Genomic DNA, 20,892 nt, shown 5'->3' on the forward strand with positions numbered 1-20,892 from the left:
CTCCTTCCCCTTCCCTACTCTCCTTCCTTTCTGCCTCCCTGTCTCCCTTGGAAGTCCCTGTTGTCAGTGCATTTCAGTGCATTGACGTGTCCTAAACACTGATCTCCACACACCTTCTTTTATCTTCCACCTGATAGGCAGGCCCCAGACCCCCTTTTTTCCTAGCTTTGTTCTGCCCACACAAGCCCACCTGCTAGTTGGAACCCAGATACCATTTTCCTTCAGAACCTCTCTCCCTGTCCTTGGGCAGCAGCAACTGCTCCCAGACCTAACCAGTGCTGACCACCACTGCCCGACTCTTCAGAGGCATGTGTACTGTCTTTCCAGCTCACTCAGAGCTCCTCTCTTAGGGAGGGTGTGATAAGGCCTGACTGCCAGAGGGGCCAAACTCCCTTCATCCCAGCATGACTTAATTAAGTACACCACTGGATTTTTTCCGAGGTCTTTTGCATGTTAGCTCCTGCCTTGTTGCGGGCACAGTGCCAGAGAGTAAAATGGAAGTTGGAAAAATTAGGACTCCCTGAATGCACAAGCTTCTGGTGTTTGGTTTACCAAGATCTCATCCCAAATGTTCTGAAACTTGGTGCTTTTCTGATCTCTCCTTTGAAGCTCATCCATCAATGCGGTGGCGTGGTCGCCCTCTGGCTCGCATGTTGTCAGTGTGGACAAAGGATGCAAAGCTGTGCTGTGGGCACAGTACTGACGGGGCTGTCAGGGCTGGGAGGACCCCAGTGCCCTCCTCAGAAGAAGCACATGGGCTCCTGCAGCCCTGTCCTGGCAGGTGATGTGCTGGGTATAGCATGGACCTCCCAGAGAAGCTCAAGCTATGTGGCACTGTAGCTTTGCCATGAATGGGATTTCTGAAGATTTGACTGAGGTCTCTCTTGGCCTGGAAGAATAACACTGAAAAAACCTGACGCTGCGGTCACTTAGCAGAGGCTCAGGTTCTTGCCTTGGGAAACACTACTAGCTCTGACCTTCCATACCTCACTTGGGGGAGCACAGGGCCCCGCTGGGCCTCCTCACCAACGGTAGTGCCAAAAACAGCCCCCACATCAAGGTGGTGTTCTCTGTGCTTTCTCTCGTCCTTCCAAAGTCGGTTCTGGCCTAACGCATGTCCCAACACCTTGGGTTCATTTGCCCGGTGAACTCACTTTAAGCATTGGATTAACGGAAACTCCCGAACTACAGACCCCTCCCTGGTGGGTTGCATGAATGTGTCTCATTACTGCTGAAATGTCCTCACATCTCTTCCACTGTTCTTCAGAGCTTTCTGGCTCTCTTTCCCCCACAAAATTCGACATATTTAAAAATCTCCGTGTGGCTTTAAAAAATGGTTTTTTGTTTTTTTGTTTTTTTGAGGTGGGAGAGGATGTGTGAAAATCTTTTCCAGGGAAATGGGTTCGCTGCAGAGGTAAGGATGTGTTCCTGTATCGATCTGCAGACACCCAGAAGGTGGGTGCACACTGCATGCTTGGGGGTGCCAAGGGATTCGAGACCTCCAACATACTTGTCTGAAGGTGGTGATTCTGGCCATGGCCCCTCTGCCAAGCCTGTGTGCGATGCCCTTGGTGCTTTAGTGCAAGAAGCCTAGGCTCAGAAGCACAGCAGTGCCATCTTTCCGTTTCAGGGGTTGTGATGAAGGCCAAGGAAAAACATTTATCTTTACTATTTTACCTACGTATAAAGTTTTAGTTCATTGGGTGTGTGAAACACCCTTTTTATCACTTTTAAATTTGCACTTTATTTTTTTTCTTCCATGCTTGTTCTCTGGACATTTGGGGATGTGAGTGTTAGAGCTGGTGAGAGAGGAGTCAGGCGGCCTTCCCACCGATGGTCCTGGCCTCCACCTGCCCTCTCTTCCCTGCCTGATCACCGCTTTCCAATTTGCCCTTCAGAGAACTTAAGTCAAGGAGAGTTGAAATTCACAGGCCAGGGCACATCTTTTATTTATTTCATTATGTTGGCCAACAGAACTTGATTGTAAATAATAATAAAGAAATCTGTTATATACTTTTCAAACTCCATGCCTCTTGGTGATTATTTTATTCTCCCTTATCCTTAGAAAGGGGAAAGAAAGTGATTTCTTTGTTTACCTGGTAGTTATTTGTAAACAACGGCTAGTACTTTTTAACGGTCTTTTTTCATTCATCATGTAAGCTCCATTCCACAAAGTATCTCTCTCTGTAAACACCAGTGTTCCAGTTTCATGTCGCGCAAATCTTAACGGACACTGGAAAGATGTTTCTTCAGAACGTTACCAGCTGCAGTAGAAGAGCCCAGCACGGATTGCTCTTCAGCCCTCCACACGGAGCCTCTCTCCAGTGAACCGCCGCAGCGGAAAGGCATTCACTTGTGGTGGCTCAGATTCCTGACACACAGCCTGAGCTGTAGCAAATGATGACCACCCTTGTCAGGAAACTCAGCCAGTCGTCCACTTAGCCTAGCACCTGGAGTCAAGCTGCCATCAGAGTCTGAAGTCTGAGGCAGCCAATGCTTGCACAAATTTGGATGAAAGCGAGATGTGTTGGCTCACACCTGTAATCCCAACACTTTGGGAGGCTGAGGCAGAAGGATCACTGGAGGCCAGGAGTTGGAGGCTACAGTGAGTTATGATTGCACTCCAGCCTGGGTGATAGAGTAAGACCCTGTCTCAAAAAAAAAAAGGTTGGATGAGCCCTTTGCAATCACCTTCAAAAAGGTGATTCTCCAAATAGTCCCCAAATAAGTGTTCGAGTAGTCTCAGATCATCCAGTTTTTGCATTTGGAGGGAAGCATGGCTGTTCTCTGTGCTCAGCCTGAGCTCCATTCCAGTCCCTTAACTGCCAATGCTGAGCTAAAGGTAAGGGGGTCTCACAGCACCGGGGAATGTGACTTCCGTTTAACTCCCTGCCTAGCGCATGGACTAGGGCCTTTCCAGCTGCTAGTTTTGTTGGTCAGAGCAGGAGGCATGCATAGGTGTATGTATGTATGTATGTATTTGAGACAGGGTCTTGCTCTGCTGCCCAGGCTGGGGTACAGTGGTGTGATCACTGCTCACTGCAGCCTCGACCTCCCAGGCCCAAGTGATCTACTCCCTAAACCGGAGTACACCACCATGCCTGGTTAATTTTATTTTTAATAGAGATGGGGTCTCAATATGTTACAGGCTGGTCTCCAACGGCAGTACCAAAAGCAGTCCTCCTGCCTCAGCCTCTCAAAGTGCCAGGAGTACAGGAGTGGAGCCACTTTTGTTTGGCCCTATTTTTTTTATTTATTTTTATTTTTTGAGACAAGGTCTCTGTCACCCAGGCTGGAGTGGAGTGGCGCAATCTTGGCTCACTGCAGCTTCCGCCTCCCAGGCACAAGTGATCCCCCCACCTCTGTCTCCCGAGTAGCTGGGACAATAGGTTCGTGCCACCACACCCAGCTAATTTTTTATATTTTGTAGAGACGGTTTCACCATGTTGCCCAAAGCCTTATTGTTCAAGCACATACTGTTCATATGCTGCCTCTTATCATAGATGTCCCAAAGCCCCACCTGCTTTCACAGCATGGCACAGGACGTTTTGTGTGGACACGGGTGAATGGATGAAGAAGGTGCTCTTAGGCTCCAGGAGCAAGTTGGCTGGGAAGTCCCAGGTTGCAGAGTGTACCAAATCCTGCAGAACTACCTGAGTGTCTGTAGCAGAACAGCAATTTTAATTGATTAGACCTTTTTCTTTTTCTTTTTTTTTTTTTTTGAGGCAGGGTCTCATTCCGGTTGCCCAAGTCCAGTGCAGTGACAGAATCTCAGTTCACTGCCACTTTGACCTGGGCTCAGGTGATCCTCCCGCCTCAGCCTCCCGAGTAGCTGGGACTGCAGCCACGTGCCACTACGCTCGGCACATTTCTTTGTATTTTTAGTAGAGATGGGGTTTTGCCATATTGGCCAGGGTTGTCTCGAACTCTGGACTCAATCCACCCACCTGCCTTCTCAAAATGCTGGGATCATAGGCGTGAGCCGCTGCACCTGGCCTGATTAGATGTTGTAAAATGTGGACTTTTCACTCATACCTGTTTCCAGCACCAGGAGACAAGAATGACAGTGATAATACTGGCTTGTACCAAGTCTGGTTACTTTGATACAGAAACCACAAGCATTTTTGTTTTTATAAGATGGCTTGGGTAGTAATAAAATAAGTCTGTGGCTCTCAAATTCTGTAATCTGGATTGTACCCCATTTCGCAAATGGGGAAATGTTTAACAGCTCAGCAAGAAGTTATCCTCGTCCTAGAGTCCTGGGCCCATCTGCTTCAGCACTGCCTGCCACACCAGGCCCACAGGGACAGGCGTGACACTAAGGTGTGCCTTCAAAAGTGAATGGGCTGTACTCCTCCGCATGGCTTTTTCTCTCGTGTCCTGCTTTAATAAGTCCTGCTTACGTTAGAAATTCCTATTTTTCATCTAAAAAACTTTGGAAATCCCGGCACTTTGGGAGGCTGAGGCAGGCGGATCACGAGGTCAGGAGATTGAGACCATCCTGGCTAACACGGTGAAACCCCATCTCTACTAAAAATACAAACAATTAGCTGGGCATGGTGTGTGCCTGTAGTCCCAGCTAGTCAGGAGGTTGAGGCAGGAGAATCACTTGAACCTGGGAGGTGGAGGTTGCAGTGAGCCGAGATCGCGCCATTGCAGTCCGGCCTGGGCGACAGAGCAACACTCTGTCTCAAAAAATAAAATAAAAAAAAAAAAAACCTTTGGCAATCTTGAGTAAAATGAGGTATGCCTGTATCTGCATAGATTCTGTAAAAGTGCATGAGGTATGTGATGCCTGCCAGTGAAAGATAGGACTAATCACAAAATGATTTTTAGCTGCCTCACTTAAGCAAAATTTGACTTCTCTGGCCTCCAGGAACTCTGGCTTTCCTAACAGGTCTCAACCCTTCCTGGCCTGTTTGTTCCAGATCCTCCCTCTCTGTGCATGCTCCAACTGTTCCTGTCCTCTTAACCTTCCCCGCTCCTTAGTGAAGCTTCCCCGGCACCATGTTGCCTTCATATTCTAACCTGCAATTGGCGAGCACAGTGAGAACATCCAAACCAGGACAAATGCAGAACCCAAGAGAGTAGACAGTATTGTCTCTAATGAGTCCAGTGTACCCACCACTTAACAGCCCTGTCAGTCTCAGTCAGCCCTCTTTGATGCTTCCCCCCAGGGTATTTTAACGCAAATTTCAAGCATGTCGTCTTACCCATAAATTACCATGCATCCCAACCCAAACCGGCAAAGGTACCTGGCTGTGATTAACCTACTGGAATTAACAGTGACAGTATCACGAACCCTCCGGTCCAATGTTCCTAATTGTTGCAGCACTGTTTCTTATGATGGGGTTGAAACAAAATCCAGTTAGCTTTTGCTGCGTAACACACTACCTCAAACTTCATGGCTTAAGACAATGATCATTTACTAAGATTCTGTGAGGCAGCTGGCCTGGCCTAGTGGGAATGGATGGTGGAGGTGGCTTTGTTCACATGTCTGCTGGGGCGACTGCTGGCACAGCAAGCAAGCAAGCAAGCATCTGTGTGTAAGCAAGCCCTTGTCACTCTGCTTGGGTCACTTTTTTTTTTTGAGATTAGAGTCTTGCTCTGTTGCCCAGGCTGGAGTGCAGTGGCACGATCTTGGCTCACTGCAAGCTCTGCCTCCTGGGTTCATGCCATTCTCCTGCCTCAGCCTCCCGAGCAGCAGGGACTACAGGCGCCCGCCGCCACACCCGGCTAATTTTTTTGTATTTTTAGTAGAGACGGGGTTTCACCGTGTTAGCCAGGATGGTCTCGATCTCCTGACCTCATGATTTGCCCGCCTCGGCCTCCCAAAGTGCTGGGGTTACAGGCGTGAGCCACTGTGCCCGGCGTTGGGTCACCTTTTTAATGTTCCATCGTCTAACGTGGATGGCACAGGCAGCGCCACTGCAGTGAGAGCACAGCAAGGGGAACGGGGCGGCCATCTCGGCGGCTGGCTGCAGCAGGGTCTACATGCTGTTCCCCCATCACCTGAGTATTTATTCTAGAACAGTAATTCTTGCGGACCTTTTTTTGAATGCCCCACACTGGATGTGGTTGACTTCTCTGTAAGCATACACTTATGTCTCAAGTGGGGACATTAGTCTTGCACATGACTGTGGGCCCAGCCCCCCCTGTGGATTGCTCTGACCCCAGGCACAGGAAGATGACGGCAGGCAAATTCTGACTTTGGGCTTCATTTTTGTCAGAGAACTACAGTGAGGAGAGTATAGGTAGGCATGCTTGTGAGCCAGGCAGTAAGAGGATCAACTGTAAACAGCCTGGCTTCTAGTTAGGAAGCCATAAGTCCTGTTGCCCCCAGAAGTACACCCGGATGGTCATAAGAGACTAAGGAGATCTCAGGGCCATCATATGCTTTATACCCGATAGAGTGCTTAGCACTTGGTGGGTCTATAGTAGTAGAATTAGTGGAAAACAAACCAAAACAGCCCCAAGATTGTCCCAAAATATAACTAGCTGAAAGGAAGAGAAAATCGTTTAAAAATGTAATAGTAGGCCAGGTGTGGTGGCTCTCGCCTGTAATCCCAACACTTCGGGAGGCTGAGGTGGGCGGATCACTTGAGACCAGGAGTTCGAGACATGCCTGGGCAACATGATGAAACCCTGTCTCTACTAAAAATGCAAAAATTAGCCGGGTGTGGTGGCACATCCCTGTAATCCCAGCTACTCAAGAGGCTGAGGCAGGAGGATCACCTGAGCCCCAAAGGTCAAGGCTGCAGTGAGCCGTGATGATGCCACTGCACTCCAGCCTGGGCAACAGAGCAAGACCGTGTCTCAAAAGAAAAAAAAAATTTGAGATTCACATAACATAAACCATTTTAAAGTGAACAATTCAGCGGTATTTAATAAATTCACAGTGTTGTGCAACCACCCCTTCTAATTCCAACAAGAAAGAGGATCAGTGCTTTTCAGACTTTTCTGATCAGTAGCAGTGGATCTATCTGAAGAAAACCTGCAAGCCCTCTCCCCAGAAAAAGGCATATGTACATAATTCTGCATGCAACTTAGGTTCACAGATCCCGAAGCCCATCCAGGGATCCCAGGGTAAGCCCTCGGTTTGTGGTTGGCTCTCAACTCTTCTGTAGAAGTAACCTCATCGTCATCAGAACCCCCTTTAGTGTTGGGGCCCAGGTGGCATGACCAGAGGGTGAAGAAGCACACAAGATAGACGTCAGCCTCACCGCTGGAGAGGACGAGAAAATCTTGATCAGGATCCTCCTGCACAAGACTTGACCTTCTGAAGGCCGTCTGCACATTCCATAAATCTTTCCACCTTGCAAGACAAGGCAGGCTGGGGGGTCCCCTCAGACACACGGATAAAGGAAATAGGCCAGGCTACTCCCTCAAGGTCACAATGGATTCAGCAGTAGGCCAAGAACCCAGGACTCCATCTGGGGCTGTTTGTACATCATGCTCCTATGACATGGGAACCTGCAACATTAAGTACCATTTTTAGCACGATGCCTCCAGACAGACATTGGAAATCTGTCTAAGGGTGGGACCTCCAGGGTGGTGAGAGGGTTTCAGTGCCTACAAGGCTAATCATGGAAGGATTCACGTGTGGAAGAGAGATTAACTTCGAGCAATGGAGAGAAGCAGAAGGGAAGCCAATTCCATCCTAACATAATTTTTCACTCTTTATACTAATAATTTGGTATTAGTAAATCATAATTTACTAATTCTAATAATTAGTAAATAATACTAGTAAATACTAATAATAGTAAATACTAATAATTAGTAAATAATAGTTTTGTCACTCTTTATGCTATTTGAAAAAAAGATGGATATACAACAAAGTAGTGATTTCCCCATCCTTGGAAGCATTCAGTAACTTATTGGGAATGTTAACAGAGGAGATCAAAGTAAGGGATGGAATGGGAACAAAGTGATTTTTTTTAAAGGTCTCTCATTACATTGTGCACCCACAGGATTGCGTTTATGATTTCAGATATTATTAGCCAGCCCAACCCAAAACAGCCCTCTATTGTTTAAACTGATTGACTAAGTCTAGGAGATACATGTTGGAAATAAGGCGACTTTTAAAAGCTCCGATTCCCTGGCACTGTTTATAGATACCTCAAACCACCTAGGTGTTCTCTGCTTCAGTAAAATCAAGGCAATGAGGACACAAGATTTTCATTTTGTAGCTGATGTTTAGCAGAGTGTACCCATTTTCCTCGTGCATGTGCCCCAGTAAACCCTTAAGACGACAACCGCACCCCAAAGCCCATAAGCCTCTTAGCTGGATGTCTCCACCCCGCCCCCACCTCCCCTGCCCGGCAAGCCGGCTGCTGTGTTTAGTGTTTGGAGATGAAACACAGGGTTCATAGCATTGTCTCACTGGAAGCCAACCCCAGAGAAACAAGCATGCTATAGCCACTGGTTCCCAGACTTTGAGAATTCATAGACCAGTAATTCGCAAAAATAAATCTAGGGGAAGATTGCCAGCTTTTAATGTTTGCCAAGTAAGGACTTTTTTCTAAACTACCATATACTCTTGATTATTATTTCATAAAAAGAAAGGACATTTTTCTCCTTATGCTTAGGAGCTGCATTTTGAAATACGGGTAAAGTGTCGTGATGTCTGCATGTACGTTCAAATAGTTAAAAAGGAAAAAAACAGAGATAGACACAGAGGATTGCAGGCAGCAAAATGTTAAGTGTCAAGTCTTGAAGTTGACTGTGTGGGTGTCTATTGTATTGTTCTTCTAACTTTTCTGTGCTTTAAAATTTCATAATAAAATTGTAGAAAATGCAGAGCTAATGACAGAAGGCAGATCTGTGATTGCCTGGGGCAGGAGTGTGAATGGAGGAGTTGATGGAAATGGGTACAGGGAACTTTGGGGAGTGGTGGAATTGATCACAGTGATGGTTACACAATGTATATGATGACCAAAACTCATCAAGCTGTACACTCAAAATGGGTGAATTTTGTTGGTTATTAAATAGATATATTTTACCTCTCTATATGTATCTGCCTGCACTCATCTATGTCTATCACTATTTCAAAATTCACCCGTTTCATATATATATCTCAATAAAGATAGAGGGCAAGAAGAAGAACAATGCCTTTTTTTTTTTTTTTTTTTTTTAAGATAGAGTATAACTCTGTTACCCAGGCTGGAATGCAGTCTCGGCTCACTGCAACCTCCACCTCCCAGGTTCAAGTGATTCTTTGCCTCAGCCTCCCAAGTAGCTGGGATTATAGGCGCCTACCACCACACCCAGCTAATTTTTGTATTTTTCGTAGAGAAGGGGTTTCACCATGTTGGCCAGACTGCTCTCGAACTCCTTACCTCAAGTGATCTGCCCGCCTCAGCCTCCCAAAGTGCTGGGATTACAGGCATGAGCCACCATGCCTGGCTGAAGAAAGATATTTTAATACCAAAAAATTAAAAAGCTCATAATCTCAAAAGGACAGTCCTTTATATTGAATAAGTTTGGCTCCCAGAAAAACTACAAGAGTGTCCTTATTTTTCTCATTTCTCCACCAAGAAGAGAAAAAATCATCACAGACCAAGAGTTGGGAATAACATTTCCAAAAAGAGTGAGATCTGTCATCCAGTCCACCCAAATTTCCCCACCTGCACGGCATTGGCAGGGCAGTGACTAAGATCTGCAGATCTGTGCCTTCCAGCAGCCGGGAACGATGAAGCAGCAGGAGAATGGGGGAATCTGGAGGCGCTCACAGCTGCAAACTGGGCCTGGGTCCTGCAGCCTCAGCTCAGGGCAGCCCTCTGATGGGGACACTGAAAGAAGCACCCTAGTCATTTTTTCCCCTTTTTTTTTTTTTTTTTTTTTTTTTTTTTGAGATGGAGTCTGGCTCTGTTGCCTAGGCTGGAGTGCAGTGGCGTGATCTTGGCTCACTTCAACCTCCATCTCCTGGGTTCAAGTGATTCTTCTGCCTCAGCCTTCCAAGTAGCTGGGATTACACACATCACCATGCCCAGCTTTTTTTTTTTTTTTTTTGTATTTTTAGTAGAGACAGGGTTTCACCATGTTGGCCTGGCCTCAAGCTCCTGACCTCAGGTGATCCGCCCACCTCGGCCTCCCAAAGTGCTGGGATTACAGGTGTAAGCCACCGTGCCCGGCCACAGCAATTTTTTTTTGAGACAGGGTCTCGTTCTGTTGCCCACGCTGGAATACAGTGACATGCTCACGGTTCACTATAACCTCAACATCCCAGGCCCAAACAATCCTCTGGCATAAGCCTCCCAAGTAGCTGGGACCACAGGCACACACCACCAGGCCTGGCTAATTTTGTTTACTTTTTATAGAGATAGGGTCTCACTATGTTGCCCAGGCTGTTCTCAAACTCCTGTGCTCAAGTGATCCACCTGCCTCGGCCTCTCAAAGTGCTCAGATTACAGGAGTGTGCCACTGTGCCTGGCCCTATTTATTGTTTTTTGTTTGTTTGTTTTTTTGTTGTTTGTTTTTGAGACAAGGACTCGCTCTGTTGCCCAGGCTGGAATACAGTGGTGTGATCATGGCTCACTCCAGCCTCAACCTCCCAGGCTCAAGCCGTCCTCCAGCCTCGGCCTTCCAGAGTGCTGGGATTACAGGCATGAGCCACCACACCTCACTTATATAACACAGTTTTGTATGTTAACCTTTCTATTATAGGAGCAGTAAATGATCATAGGAGACAATGTGAAAAATTATAGACAAGAAAATTGAAACAAAGCCTACCATTTCATTACAAGGTAATGAGAGACCTTTAACTACCAATGTTAGCTTAAGGTGTATTCTTGCAAAGTATGCATAGGTATAGCATGCATATGAACCTGCATGTATGTGTGTAAATATGCTTGTGTGTATATGCATGTGTGTGTAAATGTACATATATGTATGTATACACAAATACATAGTCTGTGTGTTTGCAAAACGTGGACATGCTACGCACACCATTCTGCAGTCTTGTTGGTTCTGTCACAATCTCTCACCTTTCTACTCCAGGCATTTTACCATAGTCAGATTTTCCCAATGAACCCAAAATGTCCTACACATCCTTTTTGACCAGTTGTGTATTCAGTCTGGAGCTGCACATGACATCTGGGTCTCGAGTGTCTTAGCGTCTTTTAATCTAGTAAACCCCATGTCTTTTCTTTTTTCTTTTTTTCTTTTCTTTTTTTTTTGAGACAGAGTCTCGCTCTGTCACCCAGGCTGGAGTGCAATGGCACGATCTTGGGTCACTGCAACCTCCCCTCTCCGGTTCAAGCAGTTCTTCTGCCTCAGCCTCCCGAGTAGCTGGAACTACAGGCGCCCACCACCATGCCTGGCTAATTTTTGTATTTTTAGTAGAGACGGAGTTTCACTATGTTGGCCAGGCTGGTCTCGAACTCCTGACCTTGTGATCCGTCTGCTTCGGCCTCCCAAAGTGCTGGGATTACAGGCGTGAGCCACTGCACCTGGCCTACCCATTTCTGTGGCATTGTTTGTTGGATTTGTCTGGCTGCTCACTTGGGTCACGTAGCTCGTTCCTTGTATTTCCGATAAACTAGAAATGATGTCTGAAGGCTCATGGATTCAAGTTAACCCAAGGGGACACATCCCATGTGGCTGACACCACCGGCAAAGCTAAGATTGACCATGGCATCTGCCGTGCACCTTGTGATGACACCATGATCCGTGTGGCATCGCTTCACTCCTACAGTCATTTTCCCACCAACTCTTCACCTAATGGTTTTAGCACCAATGAATAATCTTTGTGTTTTAAAATAGGGGGTTTGCAGTTCAGGTATGGTGAAGCCAACCATAGAGTATGCTAAGGATAGGGTGACATTGAAGTAAAGACTCAAAGCAATTGAAGGAGTGAGCCATGTGGCTGGCTGTGGGAAGAGTGTTCCAGGAGAGGAAATAGCAAGTGGAAAGGCCTAGACGGAGGTTTAAAGAAAAGCAGGCCAGTGGTGGTGGCTCACGTCTGTAACCCCAACACTTTAGAAGGTTGAGGTGAGAGGATCAGTTGAGGTTGGGAGTTCGAGACCAGCCTGAGCAACATAGCAAGACCCCATCTCTACAAAAAAGTTAAAGAATTAGCTGGGTGTGGTGGCATGTGCCTGTAGTCCTAGCTACTCGGGAGGCTTAAGTGGGAGGAGCGCTTGAGCCCAGGAGTTCAAAGCTGCAGTGAGCTGTGATTGCACCACTGCACTCCAGCCTGGGTGACAGAGCGAGACCCTGTCTCTGAAAGAAAAGAAAACAGACTCAGTACTCTGGAGCGAAGTGGGCAAGGGAGAGGGTGGTGAGAAATAAAGTCAGAGGTAAAGGGGGGCCAGAGCATGCCGGACCTGGCAAGCATTGTCCAGACTTAAATGGGAAGCCATTGGAATGTTTGGGTGGATGCTGATACCCCAAACGTCAGAACAGGCTTTCTGCATGTACTTGTTTCATTCCCAAGTCAGTCCCCCATGTAAGTGTGTCAGTGGTCGCAGAGTCCCCTCCATCCATTCCCTGAGTGTTCTTGGGAGCAGGCATTGTTCTGGGCACTGTGAAGACAAAAGTGAAGGAAACAAAATGGCCTAGGCCCTGCCCTCACGGAGCCGGGACTCCAGTGAGGGAAGAGAGACTGTAGAATAATTCCCAAGCAAGAGTGAAATGCGGCCAGGCACGGCAGCTCATGCCTATAATCCCAGCACTTCAGGAGGCCAGGAGTTTGAGACCAACCTGGCCAACATGACGAAACCCCATCTCTATTAAAAATACAAAAATTAGCTGGGCATGCTGGTGCACAACTGTAATCGCAGCTACTCGGGAGGCTGAGACAGGAGAATCGCTTGCACCCAGGAGGCAGAGGCTGCAGTGAGCCGAGATCGCGCCACTGCACTCCAGCCCAGGCAACAGAGTGAGACTCTATCTCGAAAGAAAGAAAAAAAAAGAGTGAAATGCAAGCGTGCCTCCAATCTGGTCCTGGAGGTTGGGGATAGCTCCCCTGAGGAAGTGACTCCTGGTCAAAAATCTGAAAGGCCAAGAAGAGTCAACAAAGTGGAGAGAGGAGAGGCTTGTTCCAGGCAGAAAGAATAGTGGGAAGGAGGAAGCGTGGCAGACGGCGTGGAAGGAAAGGCAGGCGGAGGTTCCAGAGGCTGCAAGCTTTTTGCCTGCATTCTAAGAGCAATGGGTGATTGTAAGCGAGGGGTGACAGACAGGTCCAGGCTCAGAAGGTCTCTCTGCCTCTGTGTGGAAAAGGGCTTGGAGGGTAGAAATAAATGTAGTCGGCTGGGTGCAGTGACTCATGCCTGGAATCCCAGCACTTTGGGAGGCCGAGGCAGGTGGATCACCTGAGGTCAGGAGTTCGAGACCAGCCTGGCCAACATAGTAAAACCCTGTCTCTACTAAAAATACAAAATTAGCTGAGTGTGGTGGTAGGCTCCTGTAGTCCCAGCTACTCTGGAGGCTGAGGCAAGAGAATCACTTGAACCTGGGAGGCAGAAGTTTCAGCGAGCTGAGACTGCACCACTGCACTTCAGCCTGGGAGACAGAGCAAGACTCCATCTCAAAACAAAAAACAAAACAAAACAAAAAAAAGAAAAGAAATAGATGTAGTCAGACAGTGGGGAATCACTCCGGTCCTGAGAAGCAAAGGCGGTGCTGGGGATGGGAGGACGCGGACAGGTTCCAGAGACACTGAGGGGATCAACAGGACTCCTGAAGCCATCAATCAGTAGGACCGGGTGGAGGAGAGGGACAGATCCAGCTTGGCTTGCATAACACTGGTTCATCCTGAGGTTGACATTTCTCCTTGACCTTTTTGTTTAGTCCCCACCCTCAAGGTCGCATTAGCTGCCTGCTGAGTTTAATCAAATCTCTTCCTGTCCTGGCAATGCCCGAGAATGAAGAGATAATCAGTCTATTTCCAGAATCCAAAGAGGTTTAGAAGAAAAAGTAGCTTTCATTTAGCTGTTGGCCCTCCCACCAACCTTCCCCAAGTCAGCTGGGTGACTCATACATCTGTGAGACCCTCCGTATGGAGACCGGGGCGGGGGGTGTTGCTTAATGCTTAGAACTGCTGAAACTACCAGTTCACTGTCTCAGCACTAATCCAACTCTGCTCCTTAAGTGGGATTTGGCTTTTAAACATTGAGACCTGGATGCTGGGCATCCTCGCTAGATCCCCTACAAATTCCCCACATACGTAGGCCAGGAGCCTCAGCGGTGCCTCTGCAGGCTCATCTGGCAGGACGGTACCAGCTTGCTCAGAACAGGGGCTGGCTATTCATCATCTCAGAGCATAGAGACCCTCTCCTTGCCACCCGGCCCTTCCCACCTGGTTGGTGACAAATCACAAGGTATGTGACCACCACAGGCCAAAACCTTATCAGAAACCTGGGGCAGGTGTGGGGAAGAGCAAGGATGGGCGTTTTCATGCAGACAGTATGTCCCGCCTTCACCTTTTCTGTGTGGTTTCCATAAGACTTGGTTGCTATTTAAGGAGACTTGGAGGGAGCAGGTGCAATGGCTCATGCCTATAGTCCCAGTGACTCAGGAGGCTGAGGCTGGAGGATCACTTGAAGCCAGGAATTCGAGACCAACTTGAGCAGTACAGTCAGACCCAGTCTCTACAAAAAAACAAAAATAAAAATAAATTAGCTAGGCATAGTGTCACACACCTGTAGTCCTGGCTACTCAGCAGGCTGAGGCAGGAGGATCACAAACCCAGGAGTTCGAGGCTGCGGTGAGCTATGATTGTGGCACTGCCCTCCAGCCTGGGCAACAGAACGAGCTCCTATATCTTAAAAAAAAAAAACCTCAGAGTATGCTTAATTCTAGACCGCTAAGATGGCCTCTTAATTGTAAAACAGAGTGGCTATCTCTTAGTAGGAATTGCCAAATAGAACTTTTGGGATTTTAATATATTCTTTTTTTTAAAAAAAAGTGATAGGATCTTGCTATGTTGCCCAGGCCAGTCTCCAACTCCTGGCTTCAAATGATCCTCTCGCTTCAGCCTCCCAAAATGTTGAGATGACAGGTGTGAGCCACAGTACCCGGCCATTAATATCTTCTTGAAAACAGTCTTTGCGAAGTGGTTATGTTGTGGTTTTCAGGAACTTTTCTGATTTATTTGCCATTAGACACAGTCACGATAGAACTTTAAATTCAACCTGGCTAAGTGTGATAACACCAAAGGTTAGTCAGAAAGTAAAACCTCATTGGAATCTAGCTAGACTCCCTGGTAAGGTGTACTGAGAAATGTTTGAAGCTTACCAAGAAAAATAAAATATTGAAAACACCCCAAAGCATGCTGCAGTAAAATACAAACTAAGCAAAGACTCACCGATGAAACTCGGATGTTGAAGCCGGTACAAGGGCATGGTGAGGATGCACAGGATCTCGTGAGTAGGTTTCATAACCAGGATGTTCTTGACTTGATATTTAGGATTGTCTTACCTTTCTTCAGCCCTCTAACACCTGACCAACACCCCAAGGTGGTAGAAGTTGCCAGGGACAGATAACATGGCAGCCAGCGGGAAGACCAGCAAGTCTGAACCAAACCATGTTATCTTCAAGAAGATCTCCCGGGACAAATCGGTGAGTGGTGCACAAGTGAGTGATTTGATAGAAATTATTGTTTAAAAAAAATGGAGCTTTTTCAAGTACAGTGTAGTCATGATCAACATCAAAACTCTTTGAGGGCCAGGGTGCGGTGGCTTATGCCTGTAATCCCAGCACTTTGGGAGGCAGAGGCGGGATAACTTGAGGCCAGGAGTTCGAGACCAGCCTGGCCAACTTGGCAAAACCCATCTCTACTAAAAATACAAAAATTAGCTGGGTATGGTGGCAGGCAACTGCAATCCCAGACTTGGGAGGCTGAGGCACAAGAATCACTTGAACCCAGGAGGTACAGGTTGCAGTGAGCCCAGATGGTGCCACTGCACTCTAGCTTAGGTAGCAGAGGGAGACTCTGTCTCAAATAAAAAACAAACAAACACTGTGAGGGCCAGGGAAGCTTTGTGTCTATTTTTGTCTCTGTCTAAGATGGATGATCACTGAGATATAAATGAGTGAATGAACTGCAGAAATAGAGCTTCTCTTCAGTCTCATCAAGACTTTAGTCCTGTGTCCCTCAGTTTTCTCCGAATCCCTCAATCCCCACACTGTCACCCCCACCTCTGCATCTTTTCCTAGCCAGCCTTGAACCCTTGACTTACTATTTAAACACGGTTTTGTCAGTACCTGTGATGCCCTTGGCCTTTTGTCTATCTATTGTGTCACCTGCCTGGGTAAAACCCAGACAGTGATCAATGTGACTCCTTCTTCTCCGTGCACCTACCCCACCCGGGGGGTCTCAAGCCTCAGCTGGGCTCGCAGGGCCACTGGATAAGGGAAAATGCCCCAGTCTGCCCCCTTTCCACCACTCTCCAGGGGCACGTTAGATGCTCCAGGTGTGCCCATGAACTTCCTCGCATGGGAGAGGGTCCACCGTCCAGCCTCTGTGGATAGCTCCACTCGACAGCTTCTTGTGAGCCAAAAATCTAGCTCAGCAACATCTAGTGCAAGCCACATATGTAATTTTAAATTTTCTAGTAGCCACATTTAAAAAGTAAGAAGAAACAGGTGAAATTCATTTTGATGTTATATTTTATTTCAGCCCACTATATCCAAAAAACTATCAGTTCAACTTGTAAATAATAATATAAGAATTATTGAAATCTGATGTGTATTTTATGTTTACAGAACATGTCAATTTGGAATGGCCATATTTCAGGTGTCCGGGAGCCACCTTAAGCAGTGGCTACCCTACTGGACAGGGTAGCTCGCCATCATTCTGGCTTTTTTTTTTTTTTTTTTTTTGAGACAGAGTCTCACTCTGTCACCAAGGCTGGAGTGCAGTGGCATGATCTCAGCTCACTGCAACCTCCGCCTCCCAGGTTCAAGCAATTCTGCCTCAGCCTCCCTAGTAGCTGGGACTACAGGCATGCGCCACCGCGCCCAGCTAATTTTTGTATTTTTAGTAGAGACAGGGTTTCACCTTGTTGGCCAAGCTGGTCTCGAACTCCTGACCTCAGGTGATCCGCCCATCTTGGCCTCCCCAAGTGCTGAGATTACAGGTGTGAGCCACCGCACCTGGCCCATTGTGGCTGACTTCTGAACCCCGTATGGGGTCCAAAGAACCTCCCCATCCTTACCGTGCCACCCAGGAGATCCGGCTTTGCCTGTGTGCTTTCTGCCTTCTCCTCTCCTAGTTAAGGAACTCGGTCATTTTAATCAAGTACTCTGATTCTTTCGTTCTCCAAGCCCTTTCCCAAGTTGTATCTTTCCAGTCCATTTTATCTCAACTTCTGGCTGAAGAGGAAACCACTCGTGTTGGTTTCCCACGTTGTTTTCCCCTCGCTCCTAAATAGACATCCTTTCCACCAAGAAATGTAGATGGTTTTTGTAGATAAGTCCTCACAGGTGGGAAAAGAGAATTCAATTCCTGTCTCATGTATTCAGATCATTTTGCCAGCGATGTCTGTGTGGCCCCAGGCATGGTGTGCCAGGGCTCTGAGCCCATTTCTCTGTGATTCTCCCGACGCTGCCCTCTTCTTTGACCTTCATCCTCCAGCAGGTGGCTAAATGACTGCCCCCTCTCCTGGCGTCTCACCCACACTTGACAACATCCAGAAGGAAGAGGCTGTGGTTTCCTGGGGTCTCTTGTAAGGGTCAGGAAATCTTTCCCAAGACTCTTCTCTCATATCTCATTGGCCAAAACTGGGTCACATGTCCACTGTAAACCAATCCCAAGCCAGAAGAATTAGATGATCATAGTGAATCAGGCCAATCAAGAATCGTACCCTGGAGCTGGCCTCCTCTGAGCATACCGCCTGGTGGAAGATGGTGGTCCCTGAACAACAGTTGGCGGCTTTTATCCAGGAAGAAGGGGTGTGTGGCTGTTGGATGGGCCCCCGAAGGCTGGCTACAGTCTCACATCACCCACTTCTCTACCTGCCCCCATCCTGCCCCTGTCCTTCCTGTTGCAGTGGAAGGGGTAGTTTGCTCCCATCTGAGGTTCACCACCTCTTACACCCTGGGTTTCATGGTTGGCCACCTTCTCAGGGGCCTCAGTCATTGGTCTGGCTGTGTGTGCAGCCTCTCCTCTCTGCTAGTACTTTGAGCATAAAAATAAGTACCAGCCAGGCGCGGTGGTTTATGCCTGTAATCCCAGCACTTTGGGAGGCCAAGGCAGGTGGATCACCTGAGGTCAGGAGTTCGAGACCAGCCTGGCCAACATGGAGAAACCCTGTCTCTACTAAAAATACAAAAATTAGCCGGGCGTGGTGGTGCATGCCTGTAATCCCAGCTACTCGGGAGGCTGAGGCAGGAGAATCGCTTGAACCTGGGAGGCGAAGTTTGCAGTGAGCCGAGATCGCGCCATTGCACTCCAGCCTGGGCAACAAGAGCGAAACTCTGTCTCAAATAAATAAACAAATAAGTACCGACCTCATGCACCTTAAGAACAACCACCAACTACCCTTGACCCTATATCCTTTCTAGTTCTTCTTCCCTTGCAGCCAAACCTTTTGAAAGAGAAGAAACATGCCCTCTCTTCACCTGCCCTTGTCTCTCCCATCCACTCTGCAGTCCCCCTCATCAGCTCCACAGTCAGGCTGCCTAACTGGTTCTCCCCTTGCCGATCCATTCTCCAGTTTGCTGCTGGCATGAGCTAAATCTCAGTGCTCCCTTCTATAAAATGGGCTGCATTCCTGTCTCATTGAGTTGCTGTGAGGATTAAGTGAAACCATGTGGTCAAAGTGCTTAGCTTGGCCCCTGATACATGATAAGCACTCGAAATGCTATTTAATTCTTCCAAAAGCTATTTCTCTATTTAGCTTTTCTAAATACTGTTTAATTCAAGTCTTTCATCCTGCTTAAAACGCTTCAACGTCTTCTGAGGTTCTTTAGGGCCACGTCCTATGAGACCATTTCAGCAGCAGCAGCCTGCATCCCCATTCAGTGGCATGGTGAAGCCATTGGCAGTTCCAGAAGCATTCTCGGGGCCCCGGGCTTCGTATACATTTTGCTCAGAGAGCATGCCCTCAACCGTCCCCTGTCCTCTGGCTATGCCATTTGTCCACCAGGTAGAGCCTCCTCTGAAAGCAAGAGCCTTCCCTCTCTCCTTCCCTCCTCAGTGCCCTCCCCTCAGGCTTCCTCCCCACCAGCCTTTGCCCTGGCATTTATTCCAGGAGCACAATTGCCAGTTCACTTGCTGGGCTCCCAACCAAAGAGCAGGGACCTTGGGGACCAAGGGGATGTCTTCTTCGGTTTTTATTTTCAGTAGCCAGCAGCTGCTGGGGCCTCTGTAACCGCGTGTGGGATAGATGAAAGCAGCATTTGCCTCATTGACAGGCGAAGTCTAGCAAAGGAGACGGGCTCCTGCAAGAGCACCCAGAACACAGAGTGCTGCACACTGAGGTGTGGTCGCAGGCCACATGCTCCCGGGGCACCAAAAGCCAGGGGGTGCTGGGCAAAGGGAGAGATGGGGACCGTGAGGTGTCCCCTGAAGCGTGGGTAGGATTTCTCCCAGGTGAAAGTGCAGCAGAAGGGCCTTCCTTACCGTGGAAACAATAGGAACAGAGGCACAAATCTGTGGTGTTTGGGGGAGCTGTGGCAGAGCCGCTGTGGCCAGAGCCCAGGGAAGAGCGGAGCTGTCAGAGAGGACGCTCTCAGGGTGGCCACGCACAAGGCGCTGGGGTTTATTCCACAGAGAAGGAGTGAGCAGCCAGTAGACACTGAGCAGCAGAATAGCGATGTCATAGTTACCATTCCTGCAAGGCAGCCTCCAAATTGGTTGATTTGGGGAGAATTTTTTTTTTTTTGAGACAGGGTCTTACTCTGGAGACCAGTGAAGATCTCTTTACCCCCTTTGTGGGAGAGCAGGTTTGGAGTACAATGGTACGATCATAGCTCACTGCAGCCTCAACCTCCGAAGTTCAAGTGATCCTCCTTCCTCAGCTTCCCAAGTAGTTGAGACTACAAGCAGGCACCACCTTGCCTGGGCTAATCTTTTTTTTTTTTTTTTTTGGAGAGATGGCAGGGGACAGAGGAGGGGGTATCACTTTGTTGCCCTGGCTTGAACTCTTGACTTCAGGTGATCCTTCCCACCTTGGTCTCTCAGTGTTGGGATTACAGGCATGAGCCACTGTACCTGGCCAGAGGAGAGTTTTTAAAAGGGGCTGTTTGCTAGGGTGTAGGCAGGTGTGAAAGAAATCACAAGAAATAGCCAGGTACAGTGGTGGCTCATGCCTGTAATCCCAGCACTCTGGAAGGCCGAGGTGGGTGGAATGCTTGAGCCCAGGAGTTTGAGACCAGCCTGGGCAACATGGCGAGACCCTGTCTCTACAGAAAAATATAAAAAATTAGCTGGGCATGGTGGCGTGCATCTGTAGTCCCAGCTACCTGGGAGGCTGAGGTGAGAGGATCACTTGATCCTGGGAAGCAGAGGTTGCAGTGAGCTGAGATAGTGCCACTGCACTCCAGCCTGGGCAACAGAATGAGACCTTGTCTCAAAAAAAAAAAAAAAATTACAAGAAAGAGCTCCATGCGCTACACGGCAGTGACGAGCAGCTGGGTGCTGGCACCTCCCTGGGGTTAAGGGATGAGGGATCGCACAGTTCTCAGAACCCCGAGGCCCTCAGGGCTACCTGCCAGGAACTGTGATCCCCACTAGCGGGCTGTGCCAGCCCCAGGCCCAGCCACCATGCAGGCAAGGTGGGGACAAACATCTGGCCCACCTTGCCCAGAAGCCAGAAGACCAGGGAATCTACTAGGGCAACACACCCTGGTCAGCCCCTCAGGGTGGATCTTGAGGGCAAGGCCAAGACACCCACAGTGTTTAGGAAGCTGGGACTCGCTGCAGCAACCAGCAGGTAGCAGTGTGTG

General features: G+C 48.2%; 2 protein-coding genes across 12 annotated transcripts in view; both read left to right on the forward strand.

The window, feature by feature from the left end:
- Positions 1-2,022, forward strand: part of ATG16L1 (autophagy related 16 like 1) — a 43,980-nt gene extending 41,958 nt beyond the window's left edge. For all 11 annotated transcript variants that reach the window (XM_003813131.4, XM_008965720.3, XM_003813130.4 and 8 more), the window contains one exon: positions 610-2,022. In XM_003813131.4, coding sequence (XP_003813179.1) covers positions 610-703 — 94 coding nt within the window. In that variant the 3' untranslated portion in view covers positions 704-2,022. The remainder of the gene's footprint in view (positions 1-609) is intronic.
- A 13,405-nt stretch (positions 2,023-15,427) lies between these two features.
- The window catches only part of SAG (S-antigen visual arrestin), a 37,967-nt gene continuing 32,502 nt past the window's right edge, over positions 15,428-20,892 (forward strand). The window contains exon 1 of the mRNA XM_034955383.3: positions 15,428-15,561. Coding sequence (XP_034811274.1) covers positions 15,487-15,561 — 75 coding nt within the window. The 5' untranslated portion in view covers positions 15,428-15,486. The remainder of the gene's footprint in view (positions 15,562-20,892) is intronic.

The sequence above is a fragment of the Pan paniscus genome, chromosome 13 (assembly GCF_029289425.2).
Source record: "Pan paniscus chromosome 13, NHGRI_mPanPan1-v2.0_pri, whole genome shotgun sequence".
In the NCBI taxonomy this organism is placed as follows: Eukaryota; Metazoa; Chordata; class Mammalia; order Primates; family Hominidae; genus Pan; species Pan paniscus.